At 39.1% G+C, this 16,788-nt stretch overlaps 1 protein-coding gene across 4 annotated transcripts in view; it reads left to right on the forward strand.

Annotated features, from left to right (window-relative positions):
* ZSWIM6 (zinc finger SWIM-type containing 6) overlaps nucleotides 1-16,788 on the forward strand; it is a 170,464-nt gene that overhangs the window by 121,704 nt on the left and 31,972 nt on the right. For all 4 annotated transcript variants that reach the window (XM_074952604.1, XM_074952601.1, XM_074952603.1 and 1 more), the window contains exons 5-7: nucleotides 11,847-12,026; nucleotides 13,858-14,034; nucleotides 14,316-14,462. In XM_074952604.1, coding sequence (XP_074808705.1) covers nucleotides 11,847-12,026; nucleotides 13,858-14,034; nucleotides 14,316-14,462 — 504 coding nt within the window. The remainder of the gene's footprint in view (nucleotides 1-11,846; nucleotides 12,027-13,857; nucleotides 14,035-14,315; nucleotides 14,463-16,788) is intronic.

The following is a 16,788-nucleotide window of genomic DNA, read 5'->3' on the forward strand; positions in this document are numbered from 1 at the left end:
CTAAGGTTCCTGCCAATATGCCCCGAGAGAAATTCCTTTCTGACCCCAAATTTAGCAACTACTTAAATGCTACCATGAACAAGATTTACCATGGCTAAATAGTCATTCCAGTTTTTGTTTTTCTGCAGCTGCATATTAAAATAGTCACTATTATCATCTTTTTTTTTTTTTTAAAGGTACATGTACACTGCAGAAAGATTCAGTTTTCCTCATGTATTTCATAGTATTGTTAAAATGGACAGATGTAGGCCATAATTTTCAAACCTGAGTGCCTAAATTTAGTTGCCTACGTCCTTATTTAGGCACTGAATTAAAAGTGACTTTATTTTTCCAAAGGTGCAAGGCATCTGAAGCTCCTGTTGACATTCACATCCTTTGAAGTCCATAAGCGTTGTAAGTGCCCAGCGCCTTTGGAAAATAAGGCTACTTTTAATTAGGTGCCTAAGTATGGATTTAGGCAACTAAATTTAAGCACTTGAAAGTAGACTGTGAAATTCAGACGTTCCTAAGGTGGTCAGGTGCCTTATACTATACTCAATCCATTAAACTGGTTGTTTTGCAATTTTTGGATTAAAAATAAATCTGCATGTTATATGCATGTCCATTAAATTATATCAGCCATTTCACAGAATATTATGCTAACATATATAAATGTGTCTTAGATTGGTTTATGCTGTTTAAGGTACTAAACTATTTCTGACTGCTTTTTTGAGAAATTAAACAGCAGCGGCTCTACACAGAATCTCAGTTGTGCGTGAAACTTCTCTTCATTGTGACTTTGTCATTACCTTTGGCTTCTGCTGTCTGTTACCCAATTCATATATATTTTATGTTCAAACTGACTGCTGTTAAATCAAGGGTTTGTGGCACTAGCAAGTGTTTTTGAAGCTTCAGCTTAAACTGATTTTCAGACACATTACACTTTGTCTTCTGTAATTACAGGATGGAGTTATGACTGTTTGGGTTCCTTAGCTATACTTTTCCTTGGCTTATCATTTTTAGATTTCTCTAAGTTTAATCATACCTTGAGTTTCCTGGGTTTGGAATGCTTTTATTTTAGGGGGTGGTGGATGTAACTATAACATCCCTGTGATATTTTTGCCCTTAATTAATTATATGTATTAACTTTTAATTCCAGTTTAACATAGGTAATTCCCAGATAAGAGACTCTTTAATTTAAAAATTTCATATATAAACACTAAACAAAAAACGCAAAATGTTGCTGTGTGGGTTTTATCTTAAGTGAGTAAAATATAATATCAATCTTAACTTCTAATTTTTTAAAAACTTTTTAGCAACACATTTACCAGTACATTGTGGATGCTTTACCCTGCTCTGGAGCAGCCCAAAGCAGCCATAATGGACTGGCAAGTTTCTCTCCACTTCTGACTGCTACGGTTCACGGAACATCACTTCCTACTTTTCCTCTTTCTGTTGCTTATGTCTGGTGCAGCACATGGTTCTCAAAAATTCTAAGATTAATGATAATATTTTGCTCGAGTTCATCATAACTCAAAATTTCTTCTTCAGCAGAGGGTGATAAATAATGTGCTAATACAGAGAATTCCGTGAATAACTGCCTTCTTTCAAAATGACTGCTGTCTCCTATTTCTCCCATTGGGAGTGAAGCCTAGATAGCCTTGAGAAAGATGGAGGTCACCCATATTTCCAGAGACCAGTTTCCTCTCACTTTCATTGGGAACAACGGAAGGCAGTGACTATCTTGAAAGAGGGCATCTTAACTGAGGGCATTTATGGCCGCAGTTCTATTAAGACAATAGGAGATGGTAGCCATTTTGAAATGGAGATGGTTCTTTCACTTTTCTGTAATAGAACAACATTTATCAGACCCTGCTGAAGAAGCAGCTTTCAGTTATGAAAAATAATGGCAAAAACTACCACTTGTTACCATTAACAATTATTGAAATGTAGTCAATGTGCAGGATTTCTGTGAATGGTTTATTTATTAATTTGCAATTTGGGAAGTTCAGAGTTTGTGTTCCATTAAGATTATTTAGGACCTAACAAAAAATCTAGATGATGGGTGCTAAATTTCTTCAGAAACCCATTTTAAAATACTTTTAATTCCTAAATGAATTAACTGATTAACTTGTAAATTTTCCTGAAAATTCGTTGTGTACTCAGAGTAAGCGCTGTAATTTTGAGGATATGCTGTAATACTCCTTTTATAACTAAGTGGTTGAATCCGTGCTTCAAGTGAAAAACTAATTTCATCCTTCTCTGAGACCATGACCAATGCTTCCATAATTAAGTGCAGAATTTGACTTGTGACTGAAATTAGTTGCTGACCTATATTTCATGGAGCATACTTCTCCCTTTTTTTAAAACATAAGAATAACATGAGCTAACATCTAATCTTCTGATATTACCCCCAGTAATTACCAGAGAAAGTAGATTATACATGCCTATGGAGTAAGGTGATCAGATAGCAAGTATGAAAAATCAGGACCTTTTTTGGGGGGGAGAGGGCAGATAATTGCCTATGTAAGACAAAGCCCCTAACATCGGGACATCTGGTCGCCCTACTGTGGAGTGGTTGCATCTTCAGTGAGTTCTCCTAACATTCTGGGATCCAAGTCATTGGGCCCTAGTGATTTTATTCAGGTCCCTTCTTGTCAAAGGGTACTGGAATCCCATCCCATGACAGCTACTGGAATACCATGCCCAGCTCTCACGTACACAATTCAAGAAGGATGTAGATAAATTCGAGAGGGCTCAGAGAAGGGCCACGAGAATGATTAAAGGATTAGAAAACATGCCTTAAAGCGATATTCGAGGAGCTCAAAGAGAAGGTGAAGGAGTGACTTGATCATACAGTCTATAATACCTTCACAGGGAACAGAAATTTGATAATTTAGCAGATAAAGGTAAAACAGGATCAAATGGCTGGAAGTTTAACCTAGACAAATTCTGACTGGAAATAAGGTATGCATTTTTAAAAGTGAGGGTAATTAATCACTGGAACAATGACCAATGGTTGTGGTGGATTCTCCATTACCGGCAATTTTTAAATGTATTGGATGCTTTTCTGAAAGCTCTACTGTAGTTCAAATGGAAATTAATTCAGGGAAGTTCTAAGGTCCTGTGTTTTATGCACAACAGACAAGATGATCACAGTGGTTACTTGTGGCTTTATAATCTGTAGGTGCAGTAACTCCTCACTTAACGTAGTTATGTTCTTGAAAAATGTCACTTTAAGCTAAACAATGTTAAGCGAATCCAATTTCCCCATAAGAATTAATGTAAATGGGGGGGTTAGGTTCCATGGACATTTTTTTTTGCCTGACAAAAGGCATTATATATATTTTAAAGAAACGATTTTATACTTCAGTCATTGCTGAGTATGAAGCAATGGGAGGTGCCCCCGTCTTACCTCACACAGACACAGCCCACTGGCACTGCAGACAGTGAGGCAGGCAAGGAGGCTGAAGGTGCCGTAGGCTAGGAGAAGCATGTTGCACAGCGGCAGCTTCCCCTACTGTGCAAGCACCAGGGGCAGGGGGCTCAACCCTTGGCCCGCCCACTCCACCCCTTCCTCCAAGCCCCCTCTTAACCCACCTCCTCTTCTCCCCCCGCCCATCCCTCTACTCTGCATGCCACATCCTCGCTCCTCCCCCCTCCCTCCCCTGCCTCCTGCTCACAGCAGTCAGCTGGTTTGCAGTGTTCAGGAGGCAGGAGAGGGAGGGGGAGCCTGCGCGCTGAGTCCTCGCTCCTCACCCCTGCCTCCTGAACGCCACAAACCAGCTGATTGCTGCGGGCAAGAGGTAGGGGGAAGGTGCTGATCCGCAGGGTCCGCCAGCAGGTGGAAGGCGCTGGTGGAGGCACGTAGGGGAGCTGATGGGGGGCTGCCAGCTGTGGACAAAGCAAGTAGCCAGATGATGTTATAGCGGAGTATTGTACAACTTTAAATGGAGCATGATCTGTAATGGAGCAGGGACGTAAGATCGAAACAACGTTAAATGAGAGGACATTAAGTGGGGAGTTACTGTATATCTACACTTTTTGGCGGAGTGTAGAGTACAGACACAGAACACCTAGCTAGCATGGGTATAAATAGCAGGGTAGACTTTGAGGCGCTGCTTAAGTGAGTAGAGTGCCCTTCCCACCTGAACCCTAGGGTACATACCCTGCCTGGCTCTCTGTACATGCCCAAGCAGTGCCTCCCATGTCTACACTGCTATTTTAAGCAGTGTAGTGTCCTGCTGTCTCCCATCTACCAGAGCCTTTCACTGCTGCCTGTAGCTGCACACCACAGTGACAAGTGTGGATATAGCCTGCCTTTCACTTCAGTGTATAGCTACAGCTGTAATGCCTGTACTCCACATGTTGCCATAGATGAGGCCTATGTGAATCTGTGGTGGTACGTTTCAGTTATGTAAGCATAATGCTGGTTATCATGCTGTTTTTCCTGTCCTCTCCCTCCATCCATCCTCGTGATTTTATTTGGGTGTACTTATCCTTCTTTAATGTGAATATATTTTCAAAAAAGGTCCTTTATTTCAGCAACCTCTCCCTTTCAGTTCTTGTGATCAAACCCCTTGTCCCTCTCATCTCAAGAAAGTTGAAATGCTGTAGAAAAAATTGAGTTGTTTACTGCACTACCTCACAGGGATGTTAGAGCTGGACGATGTATTCATAGTGAACAATTTATCTGACTAATTTCGCCCTTTTTCATTTTGAAAATGATCTGCAAGTATGTTGTGGTTCTTAACATTTTATTTGTAACTGTTAAACACTTCGGAAGAAATATTTAGTCTATGCTTTGTCAGAACAAGAGTCCCATTTTCTGTTCACAACTTACCTGTGACCATAAGTAATTATTTGAATTTATTATGGGAATAATTGAAGTATGTGTTTTAAAAACAGCCATGAGCAGTTTAGTGAAAGTTTTTTAATATCCATTTGTTTGCTCTAGTATTAGCCATGCTGTAAGTTTATCTTGAATGTCTGGAAATAAAAGGGGTCATGAATACTAGGAAAGTAAATCAGTGGGTTTCTTTGAAAACACCTGGTGTTTTCTTCCAGCTCTGTAGATAAAAGTATTCCTCTTGTTGTATTAATGATAAAAATGAATAATTATTTGTAAGGAATCATAAGTATGGCCCTTAACTGAGATTAGATGGATGTAACTAGTTTATGTCCTGAGGAGATGAAAATCTGTAGTCCTGATCTTGAAAACTCCTTTGCTTGAGTGGACCCCAGCACTTGTGCAGAGCCCCATTGGCTTAGTCAGTGGGGCACCACACAGTCACAGTAGTTTGCACGCTTAAAGACTAAACTAGGTGTAATTTGGTAAGGGATGATAGAACAAAGGATGTTTAAAAAAAAAAAAGACAAGGAATACAATCATGTTAAATCACGAGATGCATTTTGTTTTCATGTTAATGTATTAAAATTTGAGGACACTGAAATTGAGGCTGGAGTGAAAGTCAGTATTAAACCTACTTTATATATGCACAGAACAGTTCAGTGACTTGTGCAAGGGTCAGTGAGTGAGTAACAGAGCTGAGTATAGAACTCTGATTCCAATTTCTCTGCACTAGAGCACACTTGCTCCCATGACATTGGAAATGTTGTTTTTTTAATATAACAGTCTTGGGAGAGAAGGAAGTAAGTTTAAGGAACTAGAAATATGTGCATTTTGCCCCCTTATGGTACACCTATGCTCCCTCTAACATACACATACACATACACACACACACACACACACACACACACACACACACACACACACACACACACATTTTAGTGTGCAGAAGATATCAATGCTGCAGGTAATCTATTGCATTAATCAGCCAGCTAGTGTGAAATGCATGGGGAGTGATTATACTATCATACACAATACAATCAGCATGAAGCACTTGTCAAGACCAATACATCAAAGTTTAATTCAGTAATAGAATGAATTAGAGCAAAATGAAACATTCTGTTCTCCAAGAAACACAACACCCATTGCAGGTTCTTTCTGAAGGCTCTGTAGAAAAACCAGAGTGCATTAAGGAATTGTTTTTATGAATAAAATTGCTACTCAGCTCTGACTGAATACTGCGAGTACTTCTCCTTAGGGTTCTTATGATGGAGAGTATTGTATTGAAGTGCTTATTCTGTCTTCACTATTCTATAAAAACAACTGTTTAATTGGATCATTCTCCAGTGGGGCTTCTGAATACTTTTTGTTCTAATGGAGACCTCTTATTGCATGTAGGAAGGAGGTGGTTTTACCAGTTACTGTGGGGGATTTGCCCTTGAGGATGGGGGAGTAGTACACACTAGACTGATTTCTATTATTTTGCTAACTGCCTGGTTGCTGTTCCAATGCAGGTATTATGTGTTTATATAGAAGCTTGGATTATAAATTTTATATAATGCTGTATAGTCATTTAGATAGGAAAAATGTTTAGATGTTTCACAATCTTAACAGCCACTTTTGACACTAAAGCTTTTAACATATAAAAAGGCTAATGAGTTCAGTTTTCTAAACATCCACGTGATATATAAAAACACCTAAATGTTCTAAAACAATACTTCCACAATAGAATCACATAGGACCAAATGAGGTATGATGACATGTATGCAACAAATGGTGATGCAATGTGGCTGACATCCCACTGTGTAATAGCAACTCTTAACCAAAGAAAACTGATCCAGGTGATGAACAGTGAAAACACGAAATATGGCTACTCTCTTCTAATCTAACTGAGTTGACTGCTTTTGAATTTGGTTCTTAAATGAAAGTTTGAGTTATGCTAGCATAAAAACTTTGTAAGTTTTTAAACAGCAACTTGTATGCAGATACAATGTATATTTTAATTTTGCAAATGAGAGAATTGATTTAAATAAACATTTTAATATAATATTCCACCAGGCTAAGGCCTTATACCAAGTTTCAGCCTGTAGCAACCTATTATGGCAGTGTTATAAACCACTGAAAATGGTTATTGTGAAAATGCTGACACAAGCTTAGCTATATACCATCATTGACAGGGCAGCATCATATTTTTTAGAGAAATCAGATTTCTTTTGACTATTATCAGTCTTGAATTGGAGGCTGAATCTTCAATTTCTCATCTTGTTTCCACACAGTAAAATTAGGTGGGGTTTTTCCAGTCCTTGGGGAAGGGGTGAAATGTAATGGGATTTATGGGCACTGTGTAATACTTAATCTCTCAGGAGAGTCTGTATACATGCCTTGTTCTTTTTTTATGGTTTATGAATACATGCATACTGTAAGTGTGTAATTATTACAGCACCTACTGTTACAGTAACTGAGCACTTTAATAATGCTATTTTCTACTTACTTGTTTAAATCCTGAGTCAGCATACTGACAGCATACTGTCAGCACACACTGTCCCTTTCTACAGCCTTGGTTCTGGGGCAGGGTGTCTGAGAGAATAAACTATGCTAATCTTTGGCTGTATGTATGGGGAAACCACACACTATGGAGAACAGTGATAAAATATATTTTTCTGTGGGATGAGATGTACTGGAGACAAATGGCAGCGGTACATCTCTGAAGATGTATGCTGTTTGAACCAAAGGTCTATTGAGGCAAAGCTAGCTTTATTCAGGTCAAGAGGATTATTGTGGAACCAGAATAGACAATTCCTCACTGAGATGTGACAGTTTTAGTATTTGTTCCCTTGTGAAATTAATATCAAATTGCAGTCACAGCATGACTTATCATCCAATTATCTTCAGGGGAAAGATGAAATTTGCATATTGGTTTGTGATATTTTGCCTTTGCACTTTGAGGATTTTCATATTGGAAAGAGGTGGGACACAGTCCAAATCTGAATCCAAACTTTACTTTTTGTTCAATAGTGTGTGGATTTGGGGTGTCTGCTTGGGCCTGTACAAGGGGGACTCTAGCCTGGATCAAAATGCCTCCAGAGTTTTGGGTGAAAAATATGGCAGCTGTATTGAGTGTTCAGTTGTGCCCATTTCTAATACTATATATTCTGACCAGAGGTTTTTTTGGTCTTTATTGGGGCAGTTGTTTATGTTGTGGGTCATGTTGGTCGCTGGATTTCATTATGTCAAGCTAGTGAACTTCTCTTCATATTGGGAATATCCTTTTTGGAGTACAGGAGTGCTCTTTTTAGTACAGATTCTTTAGTGTACAGCAATCTTCAAGTTTGAGAAGTCTGCTGAAATTCTCTTAATTAAAAGTTAGGTTTTTCCTGAGTCTGGGATGGGATAAGATAAGTTTCCACACAAAAGGTAGTTGTCCTTTAATTTTTACTTGATCCTTACCTGTAATAAGCAGTGGTTGTGGCCAGTAATTGCCCCATATGGGAGCCATTAGGCAGAAGGTAGCTGGGAGCTTCCAAGAACCCCCTTTATTCAAAGCCAGAATAAGCCCTTTGCTTTGCTTTGATATCTAAGAGGATGTCCCCTAGAGCTTGTCTACTGCAGCAGCAGCAAGAGGTAGACCAGCTGCTGCTGTGAAATAGGAAGAATGGCTTCACGGCTTCTTCCATTGGGCTGGTGGGTGAATAGTGGGCACGACCAAACATCTCCCTTCTTAGAAGCTTGCTGCAGTACAGTGTTAAAGGACAGGAAGCAGTGAATTTCAAATACCCAGCATGGAGCAGCTGCCCCCAAGAAACAGGGAGGTAGAAACTCTGCCCAACCCATGCACATTTCCCTCCATCCCCCCCCCACACACCATGCATGCACTTCAAAAACAAACAAAAAAAAAACAAAAAAAAAATTGCTGGGGTAAGGAATGGGGTCCCTGGTATTATACTTCCTCCCCCAAAATGCTACCCTTTGTAGTACTGTGGGCGTGGAACCTCAGGCTCTGTATGCTCAACTCTGCCAAATGGGGAATTCCTTCTCCCACTCCTCCAGAAGGGCATCAGTTAACCTTGAAAGTAGTGTGAAGGCCCAATCCTGCACACTTTACAAACACACACATCTCTTTGATGTCAGTGGGAGTTAACATTTTAAGTGGCACATGGGGGAGTTCCGTACATGGGACTTACACCAAATAGAGGTTATATTACATAATTTGATTGACACATGGATTTCTGTGTAAAGGGCTTAATATAAGAATTAATCCTTGTGTTTAACTTACACCAAATAGCTTTGCTTTCTGAGAATACAGCTACTGATATAGTTAAACTCACAACACAGTTGCCCTCTTGAAATTAAAGTAGATGCTTAAAATTAAATATTTTGATATTCTCTCTCCCCCCCCCCCCCCAATTAAGTGTAGTATATCCACAGTAGGCCTTCACTAACCTTTTTGACATTTCTCTGCTTTACATTGACTGGTTTTGATTGCTTTATGCATTCCTGCATACCATAAATCAGTTTTGTAGTGGGACATTCTGTAAATATCAGTGCTATATATGGTGCCTTGCTGAATAATTTAAAATAGTCATCAAATTTCAGTTAAAATTTTGTGCTTGACCTTGGTTTATTTAGCTGCTCTTCTAGAATCATTGGAAATCCAGTTACAATGTGTTAAGTTGTATTAGTCTCTTTTTAATACAGAGGCTTACATTGTCATACTCTTCAGTGCTACTGAAGGAAATAATTAATAAATCAAAGTTAGCCATTCCTCACTGTTTCCTCTTTTATCTTGGAGATTGCAAGGACCATTCTTCATTGTATGTTTTGGGCCAGTGCTGAGCACACTGGTGCTTAATAGTAAAAATAATCAGTGAAATTCTTCAATTTTACTTGATTTAGGAGGGTTGCAATATGTTTAAACCACTGCACAGAGTGTCTAAAGGAAGTGTAAGAGTTGATTAAAAAGGGCCATAGGGGAAAGTTCTTGACTTCCAGATTCAGTATGTTTTTCTTTTATACATTTCTGCAAGTTTCATCTTCTAAAACATATTCCTTTAGTGTGTTTAACCGTTCCAAATAATCACCTACACTATTCTAGTGACATCTTCTATCCTTTGCTGCACCCTGTCTTATTTTGTGGTGTCTTGCAGATTTTTTTTTTTTTTTTTTTTTGGTTCACTTCCCTGCCCCCATTTCCACACCAGCATCTGAGGACTTTTAACCTTACAAGATCAAGCCCTCAATTTCCACTGGCTCATCATGAAGTGGTACTTAAGAATATGCTCCCATACCATGGTGTGTGGCATACTAGCATGCTAAGTTACTTCTAGAAATCAATGTTTTATGATGGCCTGTGTTCCAGGTATACCTTTTACTTTCTTAGTTAAACTCTAGTAGCCAAATAATAAATAGCTTGCTATCTTAGGTGAGCCAGCTGCATCTTTATTCTTTTTTTTGGGCATCTGTAACGCAGTTTTTAGGCACTTCTGCAAATCTCCTATAGTGTGTAAAGTACGTCCTTAATGAACAAATGAAGTTTTACTAAATAGCACGTCTTCATGCTGCTGTCAAAGTTCACATTGGTAAAGAGACAGCTGATTCAGAGAAAAATGTTTTCATTTGAAAATTGTTGCCACAGACCCTGAAGTATTTGTGGATGCTCTGTTACACAGTGTCAGGGAGTCAGATTTTGAACTGACGGTATGTGTGAAATGTCAGCACAAATTAGCTTTCTCTGAGTTGTGTAAAGAGGGAATGTAAAACAGATTTTACAGTTTAACCTACCGTATATACTCGTTCATAAGCCGAATATTTTTGGTAAAAAAGTGACGCATCAAAGAGCAGGGGTCGGCTTATAAACGGGTCTACACCAAAATTTGATGATTTGAATTGAATACCTAATACGTTGTTTTGTGTACCTGGAGCATCTGCAGGCATGGAGCCCCTTAGTTCCCTGTGGCCGCGTTTTGCTGTTCCCAGCCAATGGGAGCTGCGGGAAGTGGCGCCATTTCCTGCAGCTCCCATTGGCTGGGAACGGCAAAACGCGGCCACAGGGAACTGAGGGGCTCCATGCCTGCAGATGCTCCAGGTACACAAAACGTCCCGACCCGCCTGCAGCTTACCCTGACTGACCGGGAGCCGAAGTTTGCCAACCCCTGAAATATAGGGTCGGCTTATGAAAGAGTCATACAGTTTTTACCATTTTTACTTATCCATCTTGGGGGAGTCGGCTTATAAACGAACTGTCTTATGATCGTGATGGATTATGATGGAAATAGGATAATTACTGAAATAATGGCAGTAAAAATAAGTGTATTAAAAAGTGCTGCAATTTTGATTGAATATTAAATCTCTCAAATCCAAATGTGATTTGAAAATGATTTTGAGTGTGAATTACAGTTCTTTGGATAGGTTTTGATAAGTTCTGAGGATGCGGAGGTATATATGTACAGTGTGTGTATACTTGTGTTTAATATATTTAATTTGATTTCAAAATATTTTACTGTAATGTAAAACTGGGAAATAAATAGAACTATATTTGCTATGTAATTCTTCTACATTTTTTTTTGCGTTGTTTAAACTGATGCACTTGCTTCCTCTGTTAGAATTAAAACAAAAGGGTGAGTGGTTGAGTTTTGTAACATGAGTATGGATTCGCGCTCTTTTCACTTTAAACTGATATTCCTTTCTGACAAACTATAGAGTGGAGGCTTTGGATTTTGTAGTGCTTCATATGAAGTCTCACTATCTTTTTATATCTTCAATTTCAATAGAAAGATTGTGTGTTCTAATTAAGTTATTTGGGATGGTTGAAAAAGACCACATTAACCCCATGATGCTGAGTCAGGAACGCATGGTCTGCTAGTATTCAACCACATTTGGAGGCTAACAATGTGGCTTTGCAGGAGAAATAACATTATAGTATAAAAATACCATCTGGTAAAACTCCATAGTTTTTTAAAATTTAGTCATTGGCTGTTGCTCTTTTAATAGAAAAGTTAATTGAGCAATTTTTTTAAATCAGGTGCTCTATGGATGTGTATAGTCTTAAATCCCCACTGCAAGTTGGAGCAGAAGGCCAGTTGGCTAAAACAGCTGAAAAAATGGAACAGTGTGGATGTTTGTCCCTGGGAAGATGGAAACCATGGAAACGAGCTGCCCAATTTAACCAATGCTTTGCCTCAGGGTGCAAATGCTAACCAAGGTGAGTCTGAACAGATGCACTAATTGTAACATATACTATAACCTGTATATTAATGTATCCCTACAAAATTCTACTTTCTTTCCTGGGACAAGTAACTTTCTCGCTCTTGGGAGTGGGAGTTGGTATGGACAAGTAAAGGGAGGACGAATACAGTTTTGTAACGATAGTTTAGCAAGGGGTGTGTGTGTGTGTGTGTGTGTTTAAATGTATTTACGAAATAAAATATTTCAAGATCGAGTCATCCCTAAATGTTCCCAACCCCTTTGTTTTATAAAAATGTTAGTTTTATCTATGCTGCATATATCTATATTTCAGTTAATTTCAGGAATTGTACTTAAAGTATATCATATAAACATTTTTGGTTTGGGTTTGGTTTGGCTTGCTCTTTAAGCTGTTATCACTGCAGACGTGCTTTTCTGAGCTTTTCTATATGTGGTTTTATTCAGTTGTGAAGCTTTCATAGCTATTTAAAGAGATGCTACTGCAACTAAATGAAATTAGATGTGTTAAAATGAAGCATCTATTTGTGGGATCAGCCCTGTGGTTAACACTCTGCACTGACACAAGATCCCAGGTTCTATTCATGGGGCTGGGACTGCTGCAGGCAGGACACTCTCTTCTTAGAGAGGGGAGGTGTCTTGTTGCTCTGCAGCAGTCTCTATGGTTAATCTAGGAGAGATGTTCAACTTTGAAGAAAGTCCCATCCGGCCCTTCTTGGGCAAAGGATGCTGCTTTGCTAAGGACCAGGGTGGGGGAAATGTCCTCCATTTATACAAGTAAGAGCTCTATTTATATAAGAATATAATATTGCAATACAGAAACATGCATCTGGGAAGCCTCATGTCTACAATATTTGGAACACATATTGATTTCAAATTTATATAAAATGAAGGAAAATTTAATGCCTGCGGAAGAAAAAGATAAAAGCTTGGACTGGTGAGGTGTCTCCCGTGGGTCATTTGCAGTCTCTTGAAAGATACCTGTGAAGGGAATTGTAAAATTTCATTCACTTCCAGATTAGCTTTTAATCTCCACCTGTAGCCAGGGAAAACGGGGGACATTCAGCACATAACTCCCTACAAAGATTTTTCTTGTTGGGTTTCCTAATGTCCAGACCAACGTACGCTGATTTCAGCTCTGACTGACATCTTGGCAGCAACAGAATTCTGCTGCCACATGGAGTTCTCCCATAGAAATTCATATCAGTGCTATGATTTGTAGTATACTATGTCTACTTTATTCCAAGTATTTTATACCTTTTTAAAAATTATTTAATATGACAAAGGTAACAAGTATTTTAAAGTATGTAGAATCATACCATGTCAGCTTTAAAAACAAAATAAAAAGCAACACTTTATCAGAGTCCTGCCCCAATACACTGACTCTAGATTCCAGCAGAGCTACATGGCTGAAGTGACAGGTAGAAGCCAATGATACTAGCAGGACTGGACCTCCCAGGATTCAAGAAAAATTTGGGAGTGTGCTGAATTCCCTCTTCGTGTGTCTAGTGGGAGTGTTCAATATACATTGCTAAAATAGAAGGCAATTTGACAGTTCTCTTTACAGAGCACCGTCTAGCATTAGTTTTAATGGATGTAGATCTTTTTCCTTTTTTATGAAGGAAAGGTGAATAAGTGGAATAAACATCATCTGATTTATCTAGTATTTAGGATGTGGAAAATGTCATCTGTAGTCTGCTACTTAAGGAGACAGGTACCATGAGTGTGAGGGGAGGAATTAGACATTAAGACTGAAAAATATTGTGAATGATTTATTCAAATGTGAATAAATAAAAGCTGATGACAGCTTTCTGTATTTGTGAAAATGACAGATTCATCAAACAGACCGCATCGGACGGTGTTCACTCGAGCTATCGAGGCATGCGATCTCCACTGGCAGGACAGCCACTTACAGCACATTATCAGCAGTGACTTATACACCAACTACTGTTACCATGACGACACTGAAAACTCGCTCTTTGACTCTCACGGGTGGCCCCTCTGGCATGGTAAGTGGCTAAACCGGAAAGATGTTTCCATGACTTGCTGCTTTGTTCAGTTTCTGTGGCATTATTTTTGGGGGATGGTGGGAAGATGAATGGAAGGCCTGGAAATAGGAACAGAGCCTCCCTTCAAATGCTGGTTCAGAAATAACCTTTTAAGTCCCTTCACATAACTTATAAATAAATAAATAAATAACCTTTTGAGCAGCATTGTAAAATTGGGGGAGGTGGGGCGCGTTACAGACATGGATGTACTTTTTTTCTTCCAATTATGTTCTCTGTTTTAGAACATGTTCCTACAGCCTGTGCAAGGGTTGATGCATTACGATCTCATGGATACCCAAGAGAAGCACTGAGGCTAGCAATAGCTATTGTTAACACACTGAGAAGACAGCAGCAGAAACAGTTGGACATGTTCCGGGCTCAGAAGAAAGGTAAATGTAGTGGCCTTTGCCCTCCTCTCTTCCCTACAAGGTGACCAGAAAACTAGTATGGAACTTCGCATGAGGAAACTGTATTAGAAGCTACAAAAGTGGCGGTGACCTTTAGTAACTCTTCATTACCAGTTTATTTGGCCAGTGAGAAATGTAATGTTTTGGATGTCTAAGATTTTTATTAGAGTGTAAGTTCTTTAGGGCAAGGACCATATCTCCCTATCTCTTTTTGTAATATACTTAGCATAATTGAGGTCCTGATCCTGGTGAGGAGATTCAGGCCTTATCGCAATACAAATATTGCTTTTGTGTAATCTTTTAAAAATGGAGCATTTTGTGTGTGGTTGCATGGTTTGGGGTTTTTTTGTTCCTCTCTCCCTGAGGAGAATTTAATTTGAGCAATGTATTTCTGAGACAGAAAGGATAACAAAATAATTGAAGAAATGCCTAGTGTAGAATGAGACTCTTAATAAGTTTTAGTGCTTGTGAAAGATACTGGATTAATATAACTGGAAAGAAGTTCTCTAATCATTGCTATCTGTGGTGTAACTTTGTCAGCACTGTCCTAGCAATGTACTTCATCCTTATTTTTGAAGGAATTATCTCATAAGGGTCTAATCTCCGAAAGGCCTGTTCAGTCCTTGGCCACTCAAATTAATCTAACATTAAGATTAGAAGTAAAAGGGTGGCTTGGACCTGAACAGGCTTCCTCATATACAAGGAAGAAGGAATGGCTTTGTTAAGGAACAGGAATGGAAGCTAGGGATCTTAGTTCTATTCCCAGTTCTTCCAAGGAATCCTGCATTAAAGCTTGTTTTTTAGACTCTAGTCTCCATTTTTGTTTGCATATACCAGGGGTCAGCAACCTTTCAGAAGTGGTGTGCCGAGTCTTCATTTAGTCACTCTAATTTAAGGTTTCGTGTGCCAGTAATACATTTTAATGTTTTTAGAAGGTCTCTTTCTATAAGTCTATAATATATAACTAAATTGTTGTTGTTTGTAAAGTAAATTAGGTTTTTAAAACATTTAAGAAGCTTCATTTAAAATTAAATTAAAATGCAGAGCCCCGCCCCCCCCCGCCCCCCCCCCCCGGGCAGTGTGAATGCCACTGAAAATCAGCTTGTGTGCTGCTTTTGGCACGTGTGCCATAGGTTGCCTTCCCCTGGCATATACACCTGTGCTTTGTGGATGCAGATACCTGTGTGTGATGTGTTTAAACTTTTTTAAGACCTGTGAAGGTGTTTGTACAGAAATAAGTGTGTAAGAGCATAAGCAGAGGACATCTGGCTTGAAAATTTAACCTTCAATCTCTCTCTGCCTCAGTTTTCCTAACTGTAAAACCAGCCTAGCAGCACTTGCTGACCTTCGATGGGTTCTGTGAAACTACAGTCATTAATGTTTATACAGTATTTTGAGATTCTTAGATTAAAAAGCTCTATATGAGTGCAAAGAACTGTTACTATTACTTGTCAGAATTTTCAGGGAAATCTCATTATGTAACACATCTTCACTCAACATCCTATGGCTTTGCCATTTTCCAAACTGAGCTGTGTGTGTGTGCGAGAGAGAGAGAGAGAGAGCGAGAGAGAGAGAACCACTGGTGCTGTATAGAGAATCTGCTGGTGGTCTGCAAGCAGCTGACTAGTCACATAGTACTGGTGTTTCTCGTTTCCAGCTGCTAAATTGACCAACTAGACAGCTAAAATACACTAAATTATTTTCTAACATTAGTTTTCCATGTAAGCAATTGCTGCAGTTGCCATAGGGATGTTGTTATTGTCCATGAGACAGTTGCTGCAACATGTGGTGCACACTGTGTAAGAACAGCTGAGAACACTGTTTTAGTTTGAGATGTCTTTTTTTTTTTTTTTTAATGTTGCAGCTCTTGCTTTTTTCCCCCTTGGGCTTTTCTTTAAAAAAAATACTTTAGAGCACTCAGAAATGTGCTAGACATCTCCCATATATGCAAGTAAAGACTCGACTCCTGCCCATAGAGTTTTTTGTTTTAGGCCCCAGTTCCACAGACACTATATGTATGTGTGTAGGTTTATTCTCGCCATTGTAGTCCCATAGATGTCAATCGGATTACTCCAATAGAATCATAGGACTGGAAGGGACCTCGAGAGGTCATGTAGTCCAGGTCCATGCACTGATGACAGGACTCAGTATTATCCACCATACCTGACAGGTGTTTGTCTAACCTGTTCTTAAAAATCTCCAATGATGGAGATTCCACAACCTCCCTAGGCGATTTTTTCCAGTGCTTAACCACTGACAGGAAGTTTTTCCTAATGTCCAACCTAAACCTCCCTTGCTGCAATTTAAG

Source organism: Natator depressus, chromosome 5 (assembly GCF_965152275.1).
Source record: "Natator depressus isolate rNatDep1 chromosome 5, rNatDep2.hap1, whole genome shotgun sequence".
Taxonomy (NCBI): Eukaryota; Metazoa; Chordata; order Testudines; family Cheloniidae; genus Natator; species Natator depressus.